Source organism: Choristoneura fumiferana, chromosome 11 (assembly GCF_025370935.1).
Source record: "Choristoneura fumiferana chromosome 11, NRCan_CFum_1, whole genome shotgun sequence".
Classification (NCBI taxonomy): Eukaryota; Metazoa; Arthropoda; class Insecta; order Lepidoptera; family Tortricidae; genus Choristoneura; species Choristoneura fumiferana.
Genome location: NC_133482.1, coordinates 10,034,777 through 10,059,153, shown reverse-complemented (window position 1 = coordinate 10,059,153; position 24,377 = coordinate 10,034,777). Strand labels below are relative to the sequence as shown.

General features: G+C 36.8%; 2 protein-coding genes across 2 annotated transcripts in view; both read right to left on the bottom strand.

The window, feature by feature from the left end:
- The window catches only part of LOC141432750 (dynein beta chain, ciliary-like), a 57,970-nt gene extending 51,198 nt beyond the window's left edge, over positions 1 to 6,772 (bottom strand). Inside the window, exons 1-11 of the mRNA XM_074094495.1 lie at positions 6,686 to 6,772; positions 6,245 to 6,352; positions 5,993 to 6,163; positions 4,792 to 4,962; positions 3,365 to 3,453; positions 3,127 to 3,230; positions 2,852 to 3,040; positions 1,693 to 1,866; positions 1,429 to 1,564; positions 1,020 to 1,248; positions 672 to 863 (exon numbers count right to left, since the gene is read on the bottom strand). Of these exons, the coding sequence (XP_073950596.1) occupies positions 672 to 863; positions 1,020 to 1,248; positions 1,429 to 1,564; positions 1,693 to 1,866; positions 2,852 to 3,040; positions 3,127 to 3,230; positions 3,365 to 3,453; positions 4,792 to 4,962; positions 5,993 to 6,163; positions 6,245 to 6,352; positions 6,686 to 6,694 (1,572 nt within the window). The 5' untranslated portion in view covers positions 6,695 to 6,772. The remainder of the gene's footprint in view (positions 1 to 671; positions 864 to 1,019; positions 1,249 to 1,428; positions 1,565 to 1,692; positions 1,867 to 2,851; positions 3,041 to 3,126; positions 3,231 to 3,364; positions 3,454 to 4,791; positions 4,963 to 5,992; positions 6,164 to 6,244; positions 6,353 to 6,685) is intronic.
- Positions 6,773 to 10,870: 4,098 nt separating this feature from the next.
- On the bottom strand, positions 10,871 to 24,322 carry LOC141432751 (dynein beta chain, ciliary-like). The gene is made up of 23 exons (XM_074094496.1): positions 24,246 to 24,322; positions 23,937 to 24,152; positions 23,688 to 23,836; positions 23,420 to 23,579; positions 22,847 to 23,013; positions 22,474 to 22,675; positions 22,254 to 22,384; positions 21,692 to 21,976; positions 21,361 to 21,616; positions 21,024 to 21,205; positions 19,597 to 19,728; positions 19,201 to 19,333; positions 18,900 to 19,126; positions 18,709 to 18,832; positions 18,481 to 18,617; positions 18,061 to 18,256; positions 16,269 to 16,442; positions 16,101 to 16,169; positions 15,470 to 15,652; positions 15,204 to 15,377; positions 14,926 to 15,074; positions 11,882 to 12,076; positions 10,871 to 11,074 (listed from the first exon to the last, which is right to left on the bottom strand). The coding sequence occupies exons 1-23, from the start codon at positions 24,318 to 24,320 to the stop codon at positions 10,975 to 10,977; spliced, it is 3,816 nt and encodes a 1,271-aa protein (XP_073950597.1). The 5' UTR covers positions 24,321 to 24,322; the 3' UTR covers positions 10,871 to 10,974.
- Between the last annotated feature and the right edge of the window lie 55 nt (positions 24,323 to 24,377).

Here is a 24,377-nt window from a genome sequence, read left to right as displayed (position 1 = left end):
CAATACCTAAGCTTGTCTGTTATCTTTGATATGAAATAGTCAAGCATAATGTAAGTATCAAACATTTAAATCATGGGTCAGTTCTTGCTGGGCTATCTGATCAAGCATACTTTGAAAAAGGACCACACACAAAAGAGCTTGACTACAATTACGTCAGTGATCGTGTTTTAAATTTTAATAAGTTTTTACTTTGTATTTAGTTTTTGAATAGTTAATGCTTATGAACGTAGGTACCTAGGTACAGTCAGCAACAAAGATATGAATACAGCTTAAGTGCCAAAAATATTAATACAAGATCTTAATTTTCAGGCAATAAAGTTCTGTATAGGTACATATTTTTGGCACTTTGGTTGTATTCCTATCTTTCTAGCTGACTGAACAAAACTGAAAGTACCTACTTGGAAAGTGCAATTAAAAACTATTGAGCGTCTCCTGATTATACATTTTATCCATCCTTCCAAAAAAAATCATTTCACACACACACACACACACACACACACACACACACACACACGCACGCACATGCACACAACAGAAACCTCCCGAAGTATTTTTTTCTGCTATCAAAAGTATAAAGACACATGATTGCACAATATTCTGTCCACTGGCTAAAGGATAATGGTTAGCCTAAGAGACTATATATATCTAAAAGCAACTGGGATAATAGAAACCTTTATGAAATGAGGCTGGTCGTTGCACTCGTCGAGGCCCTGTGTAAAGAGCGAGGCGAGGCGGCGGTCCACGTCTGCAAGAACTCCCATATGCTTTTTGTAATCGGGCAGAAACGAGTTGTCCTCCGGGTCAGCCGGGTCGTACGTAATGTTGCCGAGGTTCTGGTAGATGAGAGTGTACTCTTCTAACACCTTTGAAAATATAAGTATGAAGTTAAATTAAATCAAATTTAAAACAATCTTTGCTGAAAATATACCTGATGAAAGTATTAACTATTGCCTTTGATTTTGATAATTAAATAATAATTGAACTAGCCATAAACCAATGCAATAAAAATAAGTCGTAACCTTCATACACTCCGTGCTGATAATCTTGCCTCTCAATCCGCAAAACTCCACCTTTTCCAGTTTTATAATCTCGCAAGTAGCGTCTAAAATTTCTTCAATCATCCGGAGTTTCTTCACATATATGTTAAAACGCATAAACACGCGATCAAAGTCGAAAGACCAGCGCACCGGCGTCACACCAGCCGGGAAAAACGTGTGCACTTTGTCACGATTTAGCTCGTAGGTGTCACTGGAAAATAAGTCATAATTACAAGTCTAGTTTATTCTTATTTCTTTCTAATTTATACCGATATGACGATTACGTACGAGTGGCCTCTCATTTCAATACACGCTCATTCACCTCATAAGCTAATATCATTCAGTCCTTTATCTGATGAAGACAAGATTAACAGTAATTTATTCAACTTACATAAATTGTTTCAATACTGCTAATGCCCTCCTCAATTTGAGAAGCTGTTCGTCGGGATCTCCTTGAAATATGGTAGGAGGATCAATTGAATTGGTGCACTGCATTATTACTAGATTGCACACCTCACGAAGTAGCGCTAGAAGAAAAATATAACATAACAATTATTGGGCTTGTAAAGCCTTGTAAACCTGACGCTTTAGACACAGTCAATCAAAAATTGCCAGTTTTGTAAATTATCAAAGGTTTCCCAAGAAATATACATACGTATAAGCTTCTCTACATTGCAGTAATATCTGGAGTTGCCCCATAGCAGACCAATACAGTGAAACATGGGTCGGACGAGCCATTTGGCTTCTTGGAAGTCATTGCCTTCAAAAGTCTCAAAGTGGATAGCAAGCGGTTTCTGGTACACATATATATCGCGGCATTCTACAATACCTGAAATTGTCCCGTTAATTTAAGCCAACTAGAAAGTAATAATTTAACCCACTGCCACTATAGGGGAAGCTGTACTACCTCGGACAGTTTTTGATTTTTAGAAAAATAACTCATTATGGAATACACGCCAGATATGAAAATATCTAAAGATACATCATTAGGCTATGTTATTCGGTAAAAAACTAAGCGATTCGTTTCTTAATTTTGAGACCGTAGGCTTACGAAAAAAAAAGGGAAAAATGTCCAAGGTACAACACCCCTGATGTACATTTGGACATTCGAGGTTGTACCTTGGACACGTTTTTTTTTTCAGGAAAATATTTAATGATTATTTGTTTTATTTATTTATAGAATCGATGACTTATTTACTGGTTATTGGCACACGGCAGTTTTTCCTGCCAAGTTCGTACATATTATTTTATATCAAATAAAAAGTTACCTTAGTTTTTGGTTTAGACGCTGATTACATGATGAAATCGTATTGATCAAACAACTAAATTACTTAATTTTAACTAAAATACCTTTCAGCATCAAGATATGGTCGGTACAAAAAATCTATATTTTATTACTCTTAAATTTCATTGGCCAAGGTAGGTACAACGTATTTTTAGTGTCCGAGGTACAACGTATCCAGTTTTTTAGGTAAAAATACGTCCAAAACGCACATCGATTTAGGTTTAGGCTGAAACAACCCTATTGTTCCGTAGCTAATTAACGTAACTTCAACATAGTTTATTAACTTTTATTACGAAAAATTAAAACATTAAATAAATAAGCTTCATTTAGAGTTCAAAAAAAGTACTTTTTGTACAGGGATTTTTATTTTCATGATTTTCTGACATAGCACATACAGTTTCGTTACTAACTTTACTTCGATAGTTCCGGCCGACGGTTCAAATGGCATAGCACATGATGGGAACATTTAAATGTCGACGACTGTCCGAGGTAAAATAAGGCCAAGGTACAACAGTTTCCAAATACGTACCAGCCACAATATTTGTAAGCATAGTCTTGAAACAATCCAGGTATACACTGTGCGTGTCTTCGAGGTAATGCGCCATGCGTTTGACGCGTGGATCTCTTAACTGGGAGTAGATGCCTTCCAAGTTTTTCAACCGGGTTGCGTAGAAATCTATGTCCGCGCTCGGCATAGGAAACTTCGTTCGTTTGAAAGCTAAATAGGTACAATCAAAAAAATAATATGCTTTGCTTTCGAACCCGGGGTGGTAATAATCATTTTTATGCGTTAGTAGTACCTACCTATGTAAGAATCCTCAGCTAATAGATCATGAACTTGCTGAGTCCATTTTATTACAGCACCTTCGATGTTAGTTTTGAGGTATAGATCCACATCTTCACCATCACTAGAAAGTTACTAATCCATTAAAAAAGCTCATTGATGTGTTGAGTAAATTCAAAGTCAAACAAAGTTTATTGTCGTCTGGACTGATATTTTTAATATTAAGTAAGTATTTCATAAATAGAATTTTGTTTGTACCTTTCTCTGAGCTTAGCTTCCGCGTGAAATATATTTTCCACTCCAGCAGGCATGGGAAGCATCACTTGACTGCTCATTTCGCCTTTTAACTGTACAGGTAAATAACCAAGTGAAATAAGATTAAGTATATTTAAAAATATATACACTAATAAAAATATAAGTAACTAGCGACCCGCCCCGGCTTCGCACGGGCAAAGTAAAAAAAAACACGGCCAAGTGCGAGTCGGACTCTTGTACGAAGGGTTCCGTACCTATACGACATTAGACATTAGCATAAAACGGCAAAAAAAACACGTTTGCTGTATGGGAGCCCACCTTAAATATTTATTTTATTTTAATTTAATATTTTTTTAAAGTAAGTACATTTATACAAATAAATATTCTGTGAATATTTCAAGCAACTACCTGTTACCGTTATTAATATCGAGCAAAAAAATCACGTTTGTTGTATGGGAGCCCCCCTTAAACATTTATTTTATTCTGTTTTTAGTATTTGTTGGAAATAGAAAGTTTCAACTGTCTAGCTATCACGATTCATGGGATACCGCCTAGTGACAGACAGACAGTAGAGTCTTAGTAATAGGGTCCCGTTTTTATTGCCCATTTTTCACTTCACACACATTTTTCAGCTCAATTTCCCAAAAACTACACCCGACACGCACGAAGCCGGGGGGCGCGTCAACGTAGAGTAATATCTTTTGAATGGAATGTCCGATTTGAATAATTCAAAAATAATCTACAGGTATTGAAACCGTCTTGAATATAAAATTATTTATTTGGATAAGGATTAATACAAAGGTATGGATAACATGGTCTGATTTTAGTCGTCATTTCTATCAACTTTTAAAATGTAAAAAAGTAGTTATGGTGACACAGCTACAATAGTTGGTTGGACACATATGGTATCGCGAGGTTTTTTGTAGATCTTGATTATATTCTTTAATATCGTAAAACATTTTTTTGTTATAATCAATAGTTTCTACAGCGCATGCGATGAAATATGTTTTATAGCAACTTTTTTTACACTTTGAGTTACATTATTGTAGTTTTAGTACGGAACCCTAATTTTTCAGTTAATAAATATATGGCCTATACAATTATTTAGCATTCTAATAGTGAAAGTTTTTTTTAAATCGGTCCATTAGTTTTTGAGTTAATTCGTAACAAACATCCAAAAATCCAAAGCTTTCCTCTTTATAATATTAGTATAAAGATATAGATATAACATCTATGTAACACGGCTAAACAATTATTAAGTTGATTCTATTCTATTTTATTATTTAACACTAATGAATCCAATGTTGTCTACTACTGTCAAAGTAATCGAGAGAAGAAAAATTTTAATTCAAATTGGTAACCTAAAATGTACCTACTAAGTTTATAAATACATAATTGTATACACAGTTATAACAAATTATTAATTGAACCTGGTGAAATAAGCTCCTCAGTTCATCTACGTGTCGTTTCATATCATTCCTTACAATCTTGGGCCAACCCTTTTGGTTCCCAGGGTTGCAGAGTAGAGGCCCGATTACCTCGTCCGCCATCACGCTTAAATCCTGGATGACGTTGCCAGATATCTCGCCAACAGTTACACACTGGAAAAAAAACATTACTTTTTTAATAGCCTTTATACCTAATACGGAACTTAAGATAATTAATAATTGGATTAGGTTCATAAATGGCTTCATAGATTGCAAAATAACTAAGTTCTCAAAATGGAGACGTCCTTATTGCAGCATGCTTAGTAAGCACAATGACTTTTTGGAAAATGATGTGGAAACTTGGAAAACTGAAAGTCTGTTTCGCGTCGTAAATAGCAAAAAAGGTACCGTATCTAATTACACAATGACTAGTTAGATTTAAACTAGATTTATTTAATCTTGGTTGTAAAATGACTCATTACGAGATAAAGGAGTCTCAATTCAAGCAGCAAAAAAAACCTCCGAAGCAGCTGGACAGATTATGAGCTGGACAGATTCTTATCAGCCAAAAATATTAAGATCAAATTAACCTGGTGGAACCTTTTAATAATCAACTTCACTATGATTTCCTTGACAAAAGTATCAAATGTCAACATGAGATTAGTAGCACAAAGGTTCCACCCTGGGTCATGAGTCATGATTCAATTTGCTCGACTGTACGTAAGTACTATTAAAATCTCATTCTATTACATGCGAAACTAATTCTTCTAGATATCTGTCTGTCACCACTTCACGCACTGCTGAATCGAAGTTGATAAAATTTGGTTTAGAGATAGTTTAATTTAACCCTTAATAAGGTAGAGGCGATTGAGCGACCACTTGCATTGAGTTGGAAACTGAACCTTATTATTTTAATAATACATCACAATTTCCATTGTAATTATTGAAAATACGACTAGCGTTAGAATTATTCTTTGTCAGGTATGTATTATAGCTGCTTTTGATTCAGTGGTAGTATGCTCCATTAAATGGGGCCTTATTAAGGGTTAAGACCCGAAGAAAGAAGGAAGTAGGTACATAAATAGTTTTTATCCCGAAAAAATACTTAGGTCCCGCCCGTGGGATAGCAATATTAACGAATCCTTCGCAGGAATCACATGCAACACCTAGTGTACTTACTAAGTTTTAGGTTAATTATAGGTACCTTGCGGAAATTGGCCGGTGTAATTTTATCATCAATATTCCTCAAAAAATACACCATCTTGCCTCTGCTTATTGGCGGGAATTGCGTTGCACATGTCAGTAGTCCCGCGGTGTTAACACGGAAGACAATAATGTCAAATTTAGGAATATCAAAGTATCGGTACAAAACGTGCTGAAAAAAAAACAAGAATAAAATCTCGGAACTTGTGAAATTTGCTGTAAATGTACACTTATGTACCTAGACAGTTCGTACCCTTTCATCTCCTGTTATGAACTTATTCCATTTTTCAGCTTTCAGTTTAAGTGATTTCAGCAAGTAGTCCTGCATGAACTCTATCCGAGTATCCGCAGTATCTTCTTTCTACAAGTATGTTAATAATTTTATTAATTTCATATAATAAAATACAAAATATCCATAGGACTAAAACTATTACTAAATTAAAACAACTAAAACTAAAACTTTAATTAAAAAAGAGAGGTGGGCCTCTTGGCATGGTGCCCATCATGCAGGCAGCATTCCCGCGTTGAACTGCGATTGAGATTCTTTGCGCGAGAAAGCTGCCGGCGCGAGGGTTGCCTGTTTCCTCCCTTAACCTATTGCTGAGCTCCCTGTGTAGCTCCAGCGCACCCTTACCCCAACCTTAACATAAACTAAATTAAACTGAGAAGCAAATTAACATAATACAATACTTACATCACCCATATTGAAGGTTTTATTAAATACCTACAACACGATCTTTTTTAAACGTTGTTTCTATATGCATTACATCTTGTACGACTCAAATTATTGTCGTTTTTATAATATTGAAATCCTATTATTATTGTTTACGCTGTTGCCAAACAACAAATTAGTCATTTAAATACTTGAATATCGAATTCCCAGACCACAGAATAATTACTAAAATACTTCTTTGTCTACCATTAATTTATGGTGGTATAGAAACTCTTCTAGACTACAAATAGAATGACGACCACAGAAATTCCAAAAATGGTTTGGGCTTTATCAGTTTTACAAGACTGGCCAACTTATCTGTAAATCCCTGAGGTAAATCCTGTTCTGTCTGTGTGTGAATCAGACCAAGCAATACTACTTATAAAATAAAAATACACAAGACTTACACTTATGCAAACGACTTTAAAACTTTTCGATTCCCGGATAAGTTGGTCACTTTAGTCAGTCTGTAAAATTCCAGCACTCAACAAACGACTTTGGAATTCTATTTCTGTGCATCGTTCTCACCCGTTAGCTCTCATATTTCATTTCCTATATTTTTTTACCATACAACGGCAACATTCACAAGACACTGGCAGAATTATCCTCCGTTTATAACAAAAAATTAAACAGACTAAGTACAAAAACCCTTGAAAATACTTTTCTACCAGTTTGAAGTCGGTTCGGCACAAACACAGAATAAGTAATAGTACTACCGTACAGAAGCGACTCTCTCGAACAAAAGTCAAGTTTAGGTATAAATCCTTACCTACTCTTACGAATTGCACGCGAAATTGAAACTTATCATGTTACTCGAGCGTTCATATTCCGTTGGGCACCGTTGACTCGAAACCGGTTTGGCGGCAAGAGCACAGGGTTCCCACTCGCCGATGAATAAAGATAACAGTGGGTATTAATATGAATTCAATAAACTATCTTTAATAAACAAGTAAATATTCCTTAACATACCTATATAACAACAAAGCATGATAATGATAACCTAATTACCTTTGCTTACTACAGATTTCCGTATTGGCGAAACCATGTCTTAATATACCTACTGAGCGGCAAAAAATCTGGCCCTCAAATGTATGCATAATCGGTAATTTTGTATGAAGGGTGGGCCGAACTTTTAGCCGCTGAGTATATTATTTTTGACCAACCAATTACAGAATTTTATCAGTAGATACTACAAACATACGAAACTATTACTAGGCAGGGACTTTGAAAATTAGAGAAGTAAAGAATATTGAAAAATGATATAATTCCGATTCCTTTATCTTCTTTTTAATTATACATCTGTAGACACAACAGTATAACTCAGACGAATTATATCGTTTCGAAGTCATGGCTGCAAAATAAAATAAGTAGGTAGGTACCTATACAAATCACGCGCGACGCGTCTAGCATGCGAGCCGAGCGGCAACCCACTGCCGGATTACGTACCTAAACTGCAGAGTGTCCAACCCCTGGCACAAGCCAGCAGGAGTGGACCTATCTACCTCTATAGTCGTCTACCTCACCTTATTATACACAATGATCAATTCAAATGGGTCAGTAGGGATAAGTCAGAAGCTATAATGAGGAAAATCTGCTCTTAGGAACTATGGCTTCGTTCGATTTTCGATTCAGCACTTTCCTCTCGCAAAGATTAGGAATTTCAGAGAGGTAATGGGGCCAGTGTCTTGGGGTCAATGCCTGAGGCAAAATATCTTGTAGGTACTTTGTAATTTTAGTTTAGTACACAATTTAGTTTTAGTTTTGTAATTGTTTTTTAGTTAGTCAAGTAAATATTTTTTTAAGAGTTGTTAATTTATTTAATTAAACATCATAATTATACTCTAACTCTCATACATAACCGGGAACGAACCCGGTCAAAATCTTTGTACTTAAACAATGCTGCATATTCTGCTTAGTTTTTCTTTGTTATTGTTGATTTTGTGAATCTTGTGTGAATCATAAGTGAAGAAATACACATTTTTCTAGCAAAATAAATTCAAAAACTTTTGCATGTGGTAGGACCTTGTGCAAGGTCCGCCCGGATTGCTACCACCATCTTGCTCGCTAATCCTGCCGTGAAGCAGCAGTGTTTGCACTGTTACGTTTCGGCGTGGAGAGTAAGACAGCCGGTGAAATTACTGGCACTTGAGGTATCCCATCTTAGGCCTCTAGGTTAGCAACGCATCTGCAATCCCCCTGGTGTTGCAGGTGTCTATGGGCGGTGGTGATCTCTTACCATCAGGAGACCCACTTGCTCGTTTGTCATCCAGTCGAATAAAAAAAAATGTTTAATTTGACACACTTTCAGTTACAGTAGGTAGTCAGAATGACTTGAGATTTGAATAAGTTTTTGGTAAAAAAAAACATTTTTAATACTTACAAGCTTTTTTTCTGACTGTACTTTTTGTCGATTTCAAATTAATTTTAACTGTCACCCAAACTACATTCGCATACCAAAAAAAACATAGTTTACAGAGATTTTGACTAGGTTCGATTCCCGGTTATGCATGAGTTAAATTAAAAAAAAATGCTAGGTATTTTTATTAAACCTAAAATCAAAGCCATGGTTCCTAAGAACAGATTTCGCTACCTCTCATAGTTTCTGACTTCTCCCTGCTGACCCATTTGGATTGATCAATAAGTATTTGCCCTGTATATTGGGCTTCATACTCCTGCTGACTCGGGCTGAGGCACCGACTTCAAACTGGTAGAAAAATATTGTCATGGTTTCTTTGAAGTGTTGGTTCAATTTTTAGTTAAGTAGGTATTATTTTTTTCATGCGTTTTATTGTAAATAACCTAAGATACAATAGTTTAATGTCAACTGCTCGCCAACTTTTACAAAAGATTGCTTTTTCCCATGCAGAACGTTCATTATTGAGGAGTCCTACTGCTTCACCCCCGTTCCATTTCGCCATATGCATTACGACGAGCATAAATTGCTTAGCAACTGTATTAAATTAATTGAAATTCAGCCCGTGAGGGAGGAATTGTTATTGAGTAGCTCCGGTGATCAACTGTGGTCTTCATCATCAGTTCCACTTCACCAAATGGTTTTCAAGAGCAAATGCTGAAGTTACTACTTATACTAAACACATACACCCTTTTGAATTGTACACGACTTTGCAGTGAAATAAATACATAAATATATCCAAATTACCATTTGAAAAGTTCCCTCGATTTCCTTAGAATCCAGTAGTAATTGAAGGTATTCCTATACGAACGAAAAAAAAAATCTAATCGTTTTATTAATGACGGAGTTCTGAGGTAACAAACATTTAAAAAAAATATAAAAATATACAACCGAATTGATATCCTCCTCCTTTTTAGAAATCGGTAAAAAAATAGACCAACTAACTAACAATTGATTGTGGATTGAAAGCAGTTTAATACATCAGTGATTGAAAGGTTAAAATCAGAATCAGTCAGTTCGGAACTTTGTTTGGGCTAGTTAGGAGATAAATTATAGCTGCAAAAGTTGGACCAGCGTCTCGTGGCAGTGGGTCGGTAGTGGCAGGTAAAAAAAATTTAAACCCTGACTGCTTTAAAAAATCTAATAAAAACAGAAGAAAAAAACAACTCTAGCAGTCTAACTAAAACTTGTTAAGGTAACTTAATTTCAAAAGTCGAGAACCATTCATAAACGTGACTGGCTGAAAAATTCCCGACTAATGGGTCCCGACATTTGATTAGCTCCTTAGGGTACGGAACCCTACGAAGTATGTATAGAACCACATATTATGAGATAATATTGTATAATACATAAACTGATGTCTGTCACAATAATACACACAGTCAAGCTTTTGACGATTTAATAAATAAAATAAAACATGTCTTGCTTTTAAATTCTTATCTAGAATTTGCTGTTAGGATATTATAAATGCATTATGACTATATATATGTATATGTACCTATTAGAAACGTTCTAGAGTTAGCAGTTTAAATAAAAAATAAAATAAAACATTCCATAAAAAAATTATAACTTATACACGTAAGTTCGATTCGACCTAATCTCTAATATCAAAAAGAAGAAAACAAAACAAGATGTTACAAATTACGTACATAATGAAGTCTCTTATAATATACAGTAGTTACCAACCTAAATCTCAAGTGTTTAACAGGCAAAATAAAATAAACAAGAATATACTTAAAGGTAAATATAAAAAAACACTATTATATATAATTATACGCCCATATATAAGTCGACAGGGAAAACCACAACTAATGATAAATTAAGTATTATAAGAAGGCAAGCAATAAAGGAAGTAAATCTATACGCCGAGCAGTAGCGCGACGCCAGCCAGCGTCCAGCGCGTGGGCTTGTCCTTAGTCTTCAGGTTGAACGTCCACACGAACGTAGGCCCACGCATCCTGCCGACAACACAACACGCGTCACCAAAAAAAAACTACTCCACCCGTCGCTCGACTACTCTGCTGACAGACATGTCATGGTCGGGGACCTTATATCCAGCGCACTAACACAAGATAGATTATAGATTTCTTATAGTCGGATCGGAGCTCTACTCTTATCGCGCGATGTATACTGAACAGATCTTAGAGACGGGTCACTAAAGCGTACGTTCTATATTGAATTGGCCAACCTTGCAAACGGGGCACTAACGTGCGCGATGTGTACTACTAACCGGATCTTATAGACGGGGTACTAATACTAGCGTGCACGATATGTACTGACCTGATTTTTAGAGATGGGGCACTAAAGTGCACGATGTGTAGATACTAGCCGGATCTTGTAGACGGGACACTAGATTTTGTAAGTGAAGCCCTAATGTGCACGACGTGTACTGACCGGATATTGTAGACGGGGCACTAGATTTTGTAAATGGGGCACTAACGTGCACGACGTGTACTGACCGGATCTTGTAGAAGGAGCACTAACGTGCACGATGTTTACTGACCGGATCTTGTAGAAGGGGCACTAACGTGCACGATGCTTACTGACCGGATATTGTAGTCGGGGCACTAGATTTTGTAAATGGGGCACTAACGTGCACGACGTGTACTGACCGGATCTTGTAGAAGGGGCACTAACGTGCACGATGTTTACTGACCGGATCTTGTAGACGGGGCACTAGATTTTGTAAATGGGGTAGTAACACGCACGATGTATACTGACCGGATCTTGTAGAAGGGGCACTAACGTGCACGATGTTTACTGACCGGATCTTGTAGACGGGGCACTCGTAGACGTTGCGCGTGTCCTGCTTGTCCTGCGTGACGGCCTTGACGTAGATGACGGGCACGATGGGGAACAGCTCCATCATGCGCGACTCCACGATGCCGCCCGTGGCCGTGTCCCAGCGCGCGCCCTCCATGAACAGCCCGTGGATGTTCGCGCCCTCACGGGGCGGAGCGCTAAACATTATGCATTATGCGTACATTATTGTGTACTGCTTAAGTGAGAGGAGAACAAAGGCGAGCTCATCCCTAAAAAGGGATCTTTTCCAGCTAACCTAGTTAGGAGCAAACATTTTGTTATATAGAGAATAAGCAGACAGTGAAAATTACGTGCGGTAAAGAAACAAAACAGATATACTCAAAAGGGAGAAAATATATACTAAATTATTTACATTAAATCCAACATAAAACAAAATTATATTAAGTATATTATATTATATTACAAACAATTACAAAAGCGAAACACATGTCTCGTTTCAGGTGTCAGTGTCTAGCCATAATTTCTTTAACCTCTCCCTGAACGAGGCCACAGACGGAGATTCCCGGGACAAGGGTATGTGGTTATGTGGAGGGATATGAAGTGCATAGGAAAAAATTGTGTCTGTATTACTGTCCAGTGGTGGTGTAGCGGTGCTTTACCACGGAATGCTGAGGACCTGGGTTCGATTCCCAGCGCTGTTCTCTTTTTCTGGTTTTTCTGTGCATCTATGTTTCAGTTTGTATTTTCGATTATGCACACCTTAAATGGTGAATTAAATCTAATAATACATTGAAGAGGCCCGACTCCTACTTTAGCATATTTATTTCATCAAGTGGATATCTTTCTTAGCGCATTCACTGCCACCGACGCATATATGCGTTTTTGGAACTTTCCTCCCAGTGCCCCTGTCATAATTATTCATACATTTTGAACGCACATGTGCGTCGGTGGCACCTGTGGTCAGTCAAGTCAAGTCAGGTGGCAGTGAATGCGTTAATTGTATTCTTTTCTTAAATTTAATTAGTTATTATAGATTATTATTAGTTACACGTCGAAACGGAGCAATGAATCGACGTGATTTTTGGAATAGATATAGTTTATGGGCCAAAGAGTGACATAGGCTACTTTTTATCCCGGAAAATGCACAGTTCCTGAGGGAACAGCGCGCGATAACTCAATTCCACGCGGACGAAGCCGCGGGCAAAATCTAGTAGGTTACACATATGCTCGAGTCCAGAATAGGCGAACCAACTTGACAGTTCACAGTTACACCAGTGCTGTAATATGGATAAAAAACTCAATACGAAGTAATATTAAAAGAAATCTTTTATTTGAAATATTTCGAAAAAAACTTTGAGTGAATTAGTTCGCCTAATTTTGGAATCGAGTTTAGTTATTGTATTCTTGTTTATGCAGACCATCGATATCTATCTATCTATAGACTGCATGTTTCATAGAGTAAAATGGCGCACCAAAAAGGTTCACAACGCGATTTGGTAAACAACCGCACCACTTTACTTTAGTTTGTTGACGTCCGTGACAGGAGATGGTCGAGCAGAAATTATGCAAAAAAATGCCGTCTTGCGTGTTTAAACAGTGTATAAATAACACCCGAAACTCCTGAAAGGACGACGGGATCTCTTAAGTACCACAAATAAGTCCATATTACTTTATATTTTTCTCCAATTAATTTAGATTAAAATGTTTTTGTAATGATACCGAATTCACAAAGGTAAACAAGGGCTGCATTTGAACTCAGAAGGTAATTATCTATTTAATTGAATTAAGGATGAAACATAATGTTAGTATAAATAATGTGATCTATTATTATTACCTACCTATTAACCTACTTCAAAAAAGTTTAATTGGGGCTGCTATCAATGACTGAATTAAAATAATTGGTACCTGATCACTGATTAAAAATCACCGTGTACTAAACGTTATGTTATGTAAATAAGAAATGTCTGTTATGTGAATAAATGACCTTGAACCCGATAAACTGATAATAATTTTGTATAAATAATATGAAGCCACTTGCTATTTATTTATTCCCGAATTTTAAGACACCAGCTTAGAACGCATTTACGAATATTAAGTACTTGAATTAATAAGTAATGTCTTAAGTTTTGTACGTAACGTAACTATTTTTACCGATTGTAAAACTAGGACCTAAATATTAAAAATCGGCCAATAGCGTGTCGGAGACGCCAAAACCAAGGTTCCGTAGCAGTTACGAAAAAAGCATACAAACTGTATTAAACAAATATTAATTATAAGATTTATGGGGTTCCGTTTTTTCGTTTCGACAACGGAACCCTAAAATCTGCTATATACATTCGTAAGTACAAGTATCTAGTAAGTAAAATAATATATTCAAAACAATATCATAATTTAGAAACATAGACTGAACATTTCACTATTTACTTACAACGTTCACTTTACAAAATCCATTTTCTTTAATAATAATGTTCAAATTAGAAAAGTTATAGGTTCCAATAATTTTACCAGTTAAACAATTTTATTGCACGTCCCTAAATGCGTCCCTGGCGATTAGCCAGCGATATCGGCTTTCTTCGGGCATGCATGTTCGGCCATTTTCGTCAGCGCTTGATGCGCCGCGCGTTTTGTTGTTTGTTTTGACACTTAAATCTCGTGATAAGCTTATCTACCACCACAATAATTTTGTAATAAAATAATTGGTTTATTGATTTTAAAATACTATTTTTTTCTTTTCAGAGCATTTCAATAAAGAGTCATTTAAGAAATAGGTATATTTTTAAGTTATTTTCATATTTTCATTTAAATACTTTAAACCGAAGATACATAATATTCTTATTTAGGTATAATTTCTGAACAAGTCGTTTTTGCCATCAAAAGTGAACGTATGTATAGTCAGCAGCAGAAATAGATGAGCAGCTGTGGTGCTCAAAATTATCTAAAAACTCTTCTATTGCCTAAGTAGTAGAGTCGTGTGTAGATCATTTTGTTATCAACCATTGAGGAGTTCCCTCATGGAAGACAACCCTGGCTGCAGCATCTTACTTACAGAAAATCACTCTTGCTCTTTTTGGTGACATCGCAGTTGAGGCACATCTTGTCGAGCGGCCACTCGTTTTTCCTGGCTGTTTGTTGCATGATTGCCGTAAGGAAGGACTGTGGGTTGAAGAAGCCGGCCAGCCAGACAGCAGGAGGTAACTACAAAAATCACTTTTTATTTTTTTCTCGCCTGGATAGTAAAGGTGACAGATTGATCATTGTCCACATAACAAAACAATCGACTCTCTTTTCCTGTGCAAATTATAAATTAGGTTATGATTTACGTACACTAAAGTCTCCGGACCAATTTTCGAGTTCGTTTAGACGCAAACAGAGGTCAAAGAACCAGGCAGCAAGGCCTAGCAAACTGGGGTAGGCGAGCTTGGTCCACGAGTCGGGCACTTTGTCCATGAACAGGGACTCCATCAGCTTCTCCATGTCACTGTTGATCGTCAGTTCACCCTGGATACAAAACAAAACATCAGTTCAATAAACGATAACACAATACCGCAAATAGACCGATTGCTACTCGCTGATCTTCCGTTTTCACTAACCTTGAGTCCAAGTTCAACCTCCCTTAGAGACCGGCGTATTTCGCCCATAAGATTATTCATTCGCTCACACTCTTGGAGGGCAACGATGGTATAAGGAGTCAAATCTTCCACTTTGCTCATAAGCTCTTGCAGATTGAACGGCTCTGGCACTCTGTCTAGTATATCGTCAAGTATGATACGAACCTATAATTTGAACAAAATAGATAGAAACATTAGTCGATTTTAAATAATTTATTGAATCAGGCGTTACTTCGCGGAGGTCCATACCAATGAACTAAAAGAATTTCCTTGCTCACCCGCGACCTTACGATAGCTAAGCTTATGCAAAATATGCGTGTTCATGCAGTTCCTCCACCTCCACACTGTAAGAACACACACAAACCCATCTATCACCACCGCCACACTACACTGACGCGTTTCGAACTCAACCAGAGCTCATCCTCAGAGTGACACAACCGTACACCATGCTACCAGTTGTTAGACAAAACAACCAAAGTATAGTTAACACACAACAACTGTTAAAGTTCGCGGGTGAGCAAGGAAATTCTTTTAGTTCATTAGTCGATTGTCAAATAACCTCCTTTTTTTGAAGTCGGTTAAAAAAGCTAAAAAAAAAATTTTAGTTACATACCGTTTCTTCTTTTGTAGCACCTCCACCAGCCTGCGTTCCAGCATCTCGAGGTTGCATTTCGAAGACAACCTAAACAGTTAGCCAAATAGCCCATCCCAAAATTAAATTAGTTTATGTTTGTGGATCTTCAATAAAAGAAATACTTTGAAATGGCCATCATAATATTACCTTAAACAATCGTTCAGAAACCGTAGTCAAATATCCAATCTCAGCATTCGGGTGTAAACCATACAAGTAGGGCGTTTCTTCGGGCAGATAGTCGTCTATGTACTGATGATAACCCACATAATCAGAGTTAGGCGGAGAAGTGAATCCGGGTGCTAACAGCAATTCACCATCCACCTATTAATAAGTATTTTATAGGAATAGGAGCCAGAAAAGAAGTCTCAAACTACGCGTCACGACGCCCAGGGGCATCGCAACACTGAAGGGCGTTGCGAAACGGTAGACTTGGGTCTTTTGCATGCGTATATATAAGGGGAGGTCCAAAAGTCCGCGGAATGAAGTATAGAAAAAAGTAAAATAGTACTAAACCTCTTTGCTTATCTGGCACAAAAAACTCTTTAGAAAAAAAATGTGTAAATGTCAATTCAAAACCGTCATTTGTTTTAAAGATATAGCCCTTCAAACAAATTATTCCGATTAAACGTGCCACTATGGAGCAAATTGAATATCGTGCTGTGATAAAATTTCTGTCGAAGCAAGGAAAACCTCCGCAACTTATAATGGATGAAATGAAAGCCGTCTACGGGGACCAGTGTCCTGCTAAAACCATGATTTACAAGTGGTCTGGACTCTTCAAACGTGGTAAAGAGTCAATTGAAGACGACCCTCGCCCAGGACGGCCGATTGACGTCACATCGTCGGACATTGTACAAAAAGTAGAAAAACTCGTATTAGAAGATGCTCAACTTAAAAAAAAGCAATTAGCTGCATTATTTGGTGTATCAGATACAACAATTTTAAGGATCCTACATGATCATCTTGGCATGACGAAAGTGAGTGCTAGGTGGGTACCGAGAATGCTCAAACCGCAGCAGATGGAACAAACGAGTGGAAGCATCGAAGCAATTTTTGAATCTGTGCGGTGACAATCCTACCCACATATTGGAACGAATTATGACTGGAGATGAAACTTGGGTTCATCATTTTGAACCTGAGTCAAAACAAGAGTCTATGCAGTGGCATAAGAAGGGTGCACCCCCTCCGAAGAAGTTCAAGGTGGTTCAAGGTATCAGAATCGGCCGGAAAGGTGATGGCTACGATTTTTGGGATACAAAAGGGATTCTCATGATTGACTACAAAGACAAGGGTGTTACGATAACTGGGACATATTATGCAATGCTGTTAGAAAGACTACGCGAAGCCATTAAAGAAAAAAGGCGAGGAAAGGGTGTGTTGCTGTTGCACGACAATGCACCGGTTCACAAGAGCCATATTGCGACTGCTGCTCTTAACAGATGCGGCTTCAAATCGCTGGTTCACCCACCCCACAGCCCGGACCTGGCCCCCAGCGATTATTATTTGTACCCAAATTTAAAAAAAGATTTTTTTTTTGTGACGATGGTGAAGTGAAGGAAGCAATTTCGGCTCATTTTGAGGGCAAAGATAAAAAATATTTTTTTGATGGTTTACATAAATTAATTAGCCGATCTGAAAAATGCATTAAACTCGAGGGTAAATATATTGAAAAAGAAAAATACTCCTATTGTTTCATTTAATGTACAAATACTTCATTCCGCGAATTTATGTACCTTCCCTCGTAGAATTACACGCAAGATTATTTTACAAGGGCGCCACCAAACATTTCGACATGTAAAACAGTCGAAGTATAGAAAAAGTTAAACGTCCCTGGAGAATGTTTTAACATTCTCCCATTCGAGGATAAACTTGCAGTTTTGAATTCAATTCGATATGAATAGTGTAGTGTTAGATAGAACTTAAATAGAGATTGACTTACCAATTCAGTTTGCATGTATTCAAGTAAGAAAGTACGGCAGAGTCGTCTGTCCCAATCATCTGTGATGTGGCCACCGTACATGATTTCCCCGAAGAGATACCGCAAGTCTTCCCACGGGACGCGAGGGTTCACCTCCAAGTAGTTATACAGTACATACACGCAAATGGTAAGGTCCCCGAAATTGAACGGATATACTCTGGAAAGTAGAAATGTATTAAGCCATAATTTTAAGTACAGCGATAAAGTGGAAACTTCAAGTTGACAAACACGTCTTGTCGACATCATTGTTTCATGACATGCAATCAATAGTCAACTTTAGGGTGGCAGAGCAGTAGATCACATATTTTCCTGATGCCACTAGAATATAAACTGAATTCACGGATTTATTTAGAATTTATTTCTTGCTATGATCCGACTTGCCTGTTCCACCCTTGCGGGCCAAATTTGCGCCTTTCTGCTACCACAGCATGGAAGTAGCATAAGGCAAAAAGGATAGCCTTAAACTCAGCCTCCTTACTGCACATCTCCAGTGTTTCCTGGTTGAAGTTGTCCAAGGACTAGAAAGTTGTTTAAAATTCAAAATTAATTTCGTTTAGTAAGTAAGTGCTCAAAATGAAACTTGGAAACTGTTTTTTCCTTTTAACTTACTTTATGCAGGTTAGCCCACATTCCACTTGGTGGTTCATTCGTGATCTTAATAGAGGACTCCAAGATGCCTTGAGGAATAATATGATACTCTGCACTAGGAGCAGGCTCAGCACTCAAGAACAACCTATAACAGGACAAAACAATGAATATTTATGAGAAACCAAGATAGAGCAAAACCAAACCCTTCTTACCGATAATCTGCCAACGGATTTTCAAAGGTTTCTTCCATTTTTTTCTCTAGCGTGGATAGCCACTTGGCTACTAAATGTATATTCTGCAAGATAACCCAGTGTCCATTGGTAGAAGCAACCGTCATGGCTTCTTCAGCAACAACCTCTTGGCCTTGTCCCAAAGATACAATGTGAAAATTCTTTTTATCTACCGAAAAGCCCACTGAGCGGCCTAATTTTTCCACATCCTAATTAAATCAAAATAAATAGAGTCAATTTCAGAAGAAAAAAAAACATTTTTTTCTCTATTAAGACACCGTACCTTTAGCGGATCAACTCCTGGTGACAGAATGAAAAACATAGCGGTTGTAGAGTTACTTTCCAAGAAAGACTTTGCTAGCGAAGGAGTTCTTGCTTCAACGTATTTTGTTCCGAGATTTTCTTCACAGAAAGCACTATACAACATATCAGTAATATAAATATAGTATAAATACATTTTCTTCTTTTAACTCAGGCAATAAACTTCTTGAGGTGCACTTACACGGACAACTTTCTGAATTACATACATTTTATATGATGCCGCCTATGTTTGTTTTGTGCGAATAAACAAAGATAACATCACATTTGTCACATAGAATTTATCAATGAGTGGCGAAACAGGCCTTAAAAATATTAAAATAATTTGCGAATATAATAAAAATACACAAAGCAGATTTACCTTGAAGCGTAAGACATTCGATCGGGTCGCAAAGCTCGCATGATGCATAATCGCTGTATTGAAGATTTGTTCTTCCATTCTCCTGGTAGTTTATCTCTTTCAGGAGCCTCGCCATCTGTATACTTTTGCCATCTATCAAATGAAAGAATTTTTTTTCAAGACTTATTCGCTTATAACTCGATTTAAGAGCGTTTATACCTGCTAAGCTGGCAACATTGCATTTTTGTTAGTTTTTCTCGATTATTCCATAAAAATTGAATGAAACTTAAAAATTTAGTCTGTTATATCTGTTCTTAATCTATAAGTTAATGTGTCTACTGCAATAATTAAATAATATAAATAAATAATAATAATAATAATTATTCGTGATAGAGTTTTATTTTCTTTATAAGCCGTTAATTGTTCGTTTTTAAAGAATGTAAAAGTCTATCACGAATAATTATTGGAGTAGACACATTAACTTATAGGTTCTCTATTGGATGGCATAAAATTATTTGTAATATTATTGGTACGCATAATTGGTTTTAGCCGAATTAACGATGTGCATACTCATCATTGCGCATATTTTTTTACGCATAAAATTAAAAACATAAATACAGAAAGCATCATCTTCAAGAAGACTAACGTCAAATAGCATAAACACAAAAAGTCATAATAAAAAATTTGCATCATTAAAAGTGCATAACCACAATCACGAGCTTGATGCACTAGGAGAACAGGTTAGTTTTGTGTTAAATATTTAGGAACTAAGGCGAGTTTTCTGCGTTGCTTGGGCGCTTCGCGCCTGGAGATCATACTAACCTAACCTAACCTAATGTACCTAACGTAATCTAACCTAACCTAATATTTTGTTAGAAATAGAAATTGTTTATTAGAATATGGTAGGTACAGGTAGTTATTATAATAAATGTCAACAGCATATTCTGCCAGTTCTGGCGTAGAAATATTAATGTGTCACAAAAAATACGAACAAAGTTGTCATTATGAATATGAATCAAATTAATTTAACTTAAAATTATTATTAAGGATTACATAACAAACAATCAATAGCCCAAACAATAATATGCATAATGTGTATTAGTGTAATACAAATGAGTCCAACTGAAATTATTCTAATAGCTTAATATGCCAAAATAGTAGAGGCTAAAGTATTACTATGCGACAGTACTATTATGCCAATACAAATTATGCCAAATCAATTATGCGAAACAATAATAGTCTAAAAAAATTATGCGATTGAAGGGGATCCCTAACTTATATATTAAGAACAGTTCTAACAGACCACATTTTTAATTTTTATAAATTTTTTATGAAATAATCGAGAAAAACTAACAAAAATGCAACGTTGCCAGCTCAGCAGGAATAAACGCTCTCAATTTATTTATTTTGTATGTGCAGCAAATTGTTTTTTGGAATTATATACCTACCTTTTTGATGCACCTTCTATGTCTTTATCCAAACTGTCGAAATCTTCCATCTTAGACAAAGCCAATATGCCTCCATACGAGTTATTGCTGAGCCAAGTGTATGGAGAGCTTTCGGGAGCTACTGCATATTTTAGTAAGAAGTCTAGTTCTTTTGGATCTACTTTTCCTTCAGTTTGTAAAATCTGTTGATCATAAAACATGAAATTATCGGAGGTCACAAATTGTCAAGTGGTATCAAATTGTCCCGTTATATTTAGGATTAGATTTAGAAGAGCGTGTTTAGATATTTTCGAGTGATTTTAGTACGAGTAGGTGGTGCAATTTAATAGTTTTCTACCTGTAATGTGATAAGGAACAAAAACACCAATTTGTCTCTCTCGAAGAGTCCTCTACTGGTGTATACAAAGACGCAGAACGTTATGTTGTCGAGCAGGTTGCGGACCCTGCTTTCTAAATCATCGGCTTGCTGGGCTTTAGCCAAAGCCTCCTTGAACACGACGCTATAAGCTTTCAGTGAAAACTGGTACATCGGGTTGATCTTGTATATGTCATTTAAGATAAAGTAAAGCAGTGAAGCGCGGGTAGCCGCTCGCCTAAAAAAGAAATAGGCGGTTAAAAAATATTATATCCTCTCAGATCGTTTTAAACATTTATTTAAACACACTCACCTGTATCTTTCTCTCGCCTCGTCAATTTTAACAGCTGTTACTTTTCCCTCCTCTACCTTTATTTCAATATCTGCCGCAGTTCTTTTGGTGGTCTCCAAGTTTATGACTAATGCTGCGTCGCTCAGAATATCCGCACCAGCATTAGCCAAACGCTTCAGTAAATCATCTTCGAGAGATTTAAGCGTAATCTTGAAATCGTTCTGTTGTTTTGTAAGATTTGCTCGCAAGGATTCCAAATCTGGTCTTTCGGATTTTACTACCTCACCCAAAAGCTGTTCTTCCAAACTGAAGGTAAACATTATTCAAATAAACAAAAACTCAATGCCAAAACTATTAAATACTTACTTGTACGGTCAGCATCAAAAGTAGCATACTTTTGTACTTTGTCGTTATACAGCCACGCGCAGCGCAGCGTATAGGTACTTAACACCATACAAAGTAGACAAATGTGCTAATACAACAAAGTAAAAAAGTAATCCTCTACTTTTGATGCTGACTGTATTACTACTACTATTGCTGCTGGTACTACACCTAACAATGTAATTCTGTACTCCGCACTCACCCATCTCTGGTAACTGTGAAATTAATAAGCGTGCACTGAGCTTGCATTTCTGGCTGATAATGTGGATTAGCCAGCTTAGTTTGCAGTATCAAGCGGAATTTCGGGTGAAAATCTATTTCTCTGTCACCAATCTAAAATTTGATACGACTTTATTGCAGCTTATCTACATATGTAAATACCTATAGGTAATGAGCATTATAATTCTTGCTTGTCATTTTACCTTCAAGACTTTGCCTTTCCTAATGAGAACTCTACCTAGCAATGGGTCTAGCACGGCATCGACCGTCTCTCCTATGTTCTCCAAAAGTACAATATCTCCATTGCTGACGGCTCGTTCGATGCGATCTAAATAGTTACGCTGCGTGAGACGAACAACCACCAGAGCATCCCCAAATTTATTCTTAATCCATTTTATTCCTTGCCTGTAAATTAAAAACTGTTTGTTTAAGTATCAATTCTTAATATTATATTTTCTATTCAAATAATTTGACCAAAATGAATTGAATTTTGAAAAACACAGTATTACGGTAGGATATTAAAAAAGGAAGGAAAATTATTATAGAATATTAGAATTAATGACAAAGTGGTCTTACAGTTGGGGGTCGATCATAAGTGGCCATCGGGCTGAGTTAGTGAGAATGGTAGCATTCTCCGTACTCATGGTGTCAGTGGGTAGACCCTCGTTGTTCCAGCAGGCCACCTGCGCGTCGTCAGTCAGCATCGACAGCGGGTCGAGGCCTTCCGTAGTCTCAATTTTCGGCTAGATATGTAAAATATGGATACTGGTGTTTGGTTTATTCTTAAATATAAGTTAAACTAGGAACCGTAATTATTACACGTTCAAGATTGCAAAGATAATAATGTTTTACGATATGACATTGAATCTTCAGCGGATAAATGCATCCCCAATTCAATCTTACATGCTCATATAATCAATGATTTGACCGTGTTGCAATTTGCAATGACAAAAATTACGAGTAGGATGAAGTAGAGAAGGATTACACTGTGTTAAGTCGTTCATGTCTCGAATTGAATTTGGACACACTTTGCACACTAAGCAGAGATTAAAAAACGTGGTTTATGGTTAATATATTCTAAAGACTACATCGATAGGTATTTATAAACAATCCTACTTTATGTCTGTACAGCCAAATCATAATACTTACGTTGGTCTTTGCAAGCGTAGGTACCCAGTCGTCGTTAATGAGTTGCAATCGATACTGACGCATAAAGCATCCCACGTACGAAATAAACGCGGTTACCAATAGGACGTCGCCAGGCAATGTCACCCCAGATTCTTTCAGGTTCACCACCGTTGCTGACCACCTAAAATGCGAGTTAACACAGTTAAGTAATACCCCTTTTTGTTTCAAACATGAATTATCAGTATGTTACTACTTAGGTGTGATTAATTCATATACCTATTATTCTAACCTGATCTTTTCCGAAGCTAAACCGTTCACTAGCCTATTAGCTAAGTCGATAGTGTAGTTAGTAGCATCAGCCTCAGCCTGGCATTTTACTTTTTCATTTACGGCATCTTGGAAAGCTTTCATAAGCACTCCCAGTTTTTCTTCCAATTCCTATCGCAAGAACAAATATTAAATATAATAGTCCTAAACTTAACAGTGAAACACGTTACTTGATAAACTAAACTTTGTTCCTTTAGTATTGAATCTATACCTTGATCTGTTCAGTGAGGAAAGAGAGCTTATCCCTGGCAGCCTGCAACTCTGCGTTAGCAGCAGCGAGCGCTTTCCGCTTGGGCTCCACCACCACGAATACATCGTAGAACTTACAGATGTTGATGACCCAAGAGCAAAGACCTGCTGCAGCTGTCGATTTTGATGCAATATTTGCTGGATTAAAGTCCGGATTCCTGACGTATGGCAGAACGGCCTGATTACAGAAATTCAAAGGATTTGAGACATATGATACCACTTGGGTAAAACATTTGTTAATAGATAACTTTACTTCACTGAAAACATCTACCTTAATAACATCAGGATGAATATTTTCTTTGTCGTAATAGACAAGATCATTCAAAAACTGGTCTACTTTCCCCATCATAACCTAAAACATATATATGGAAAGTATAAGCATTTAACAAAATCTCCAACGGAA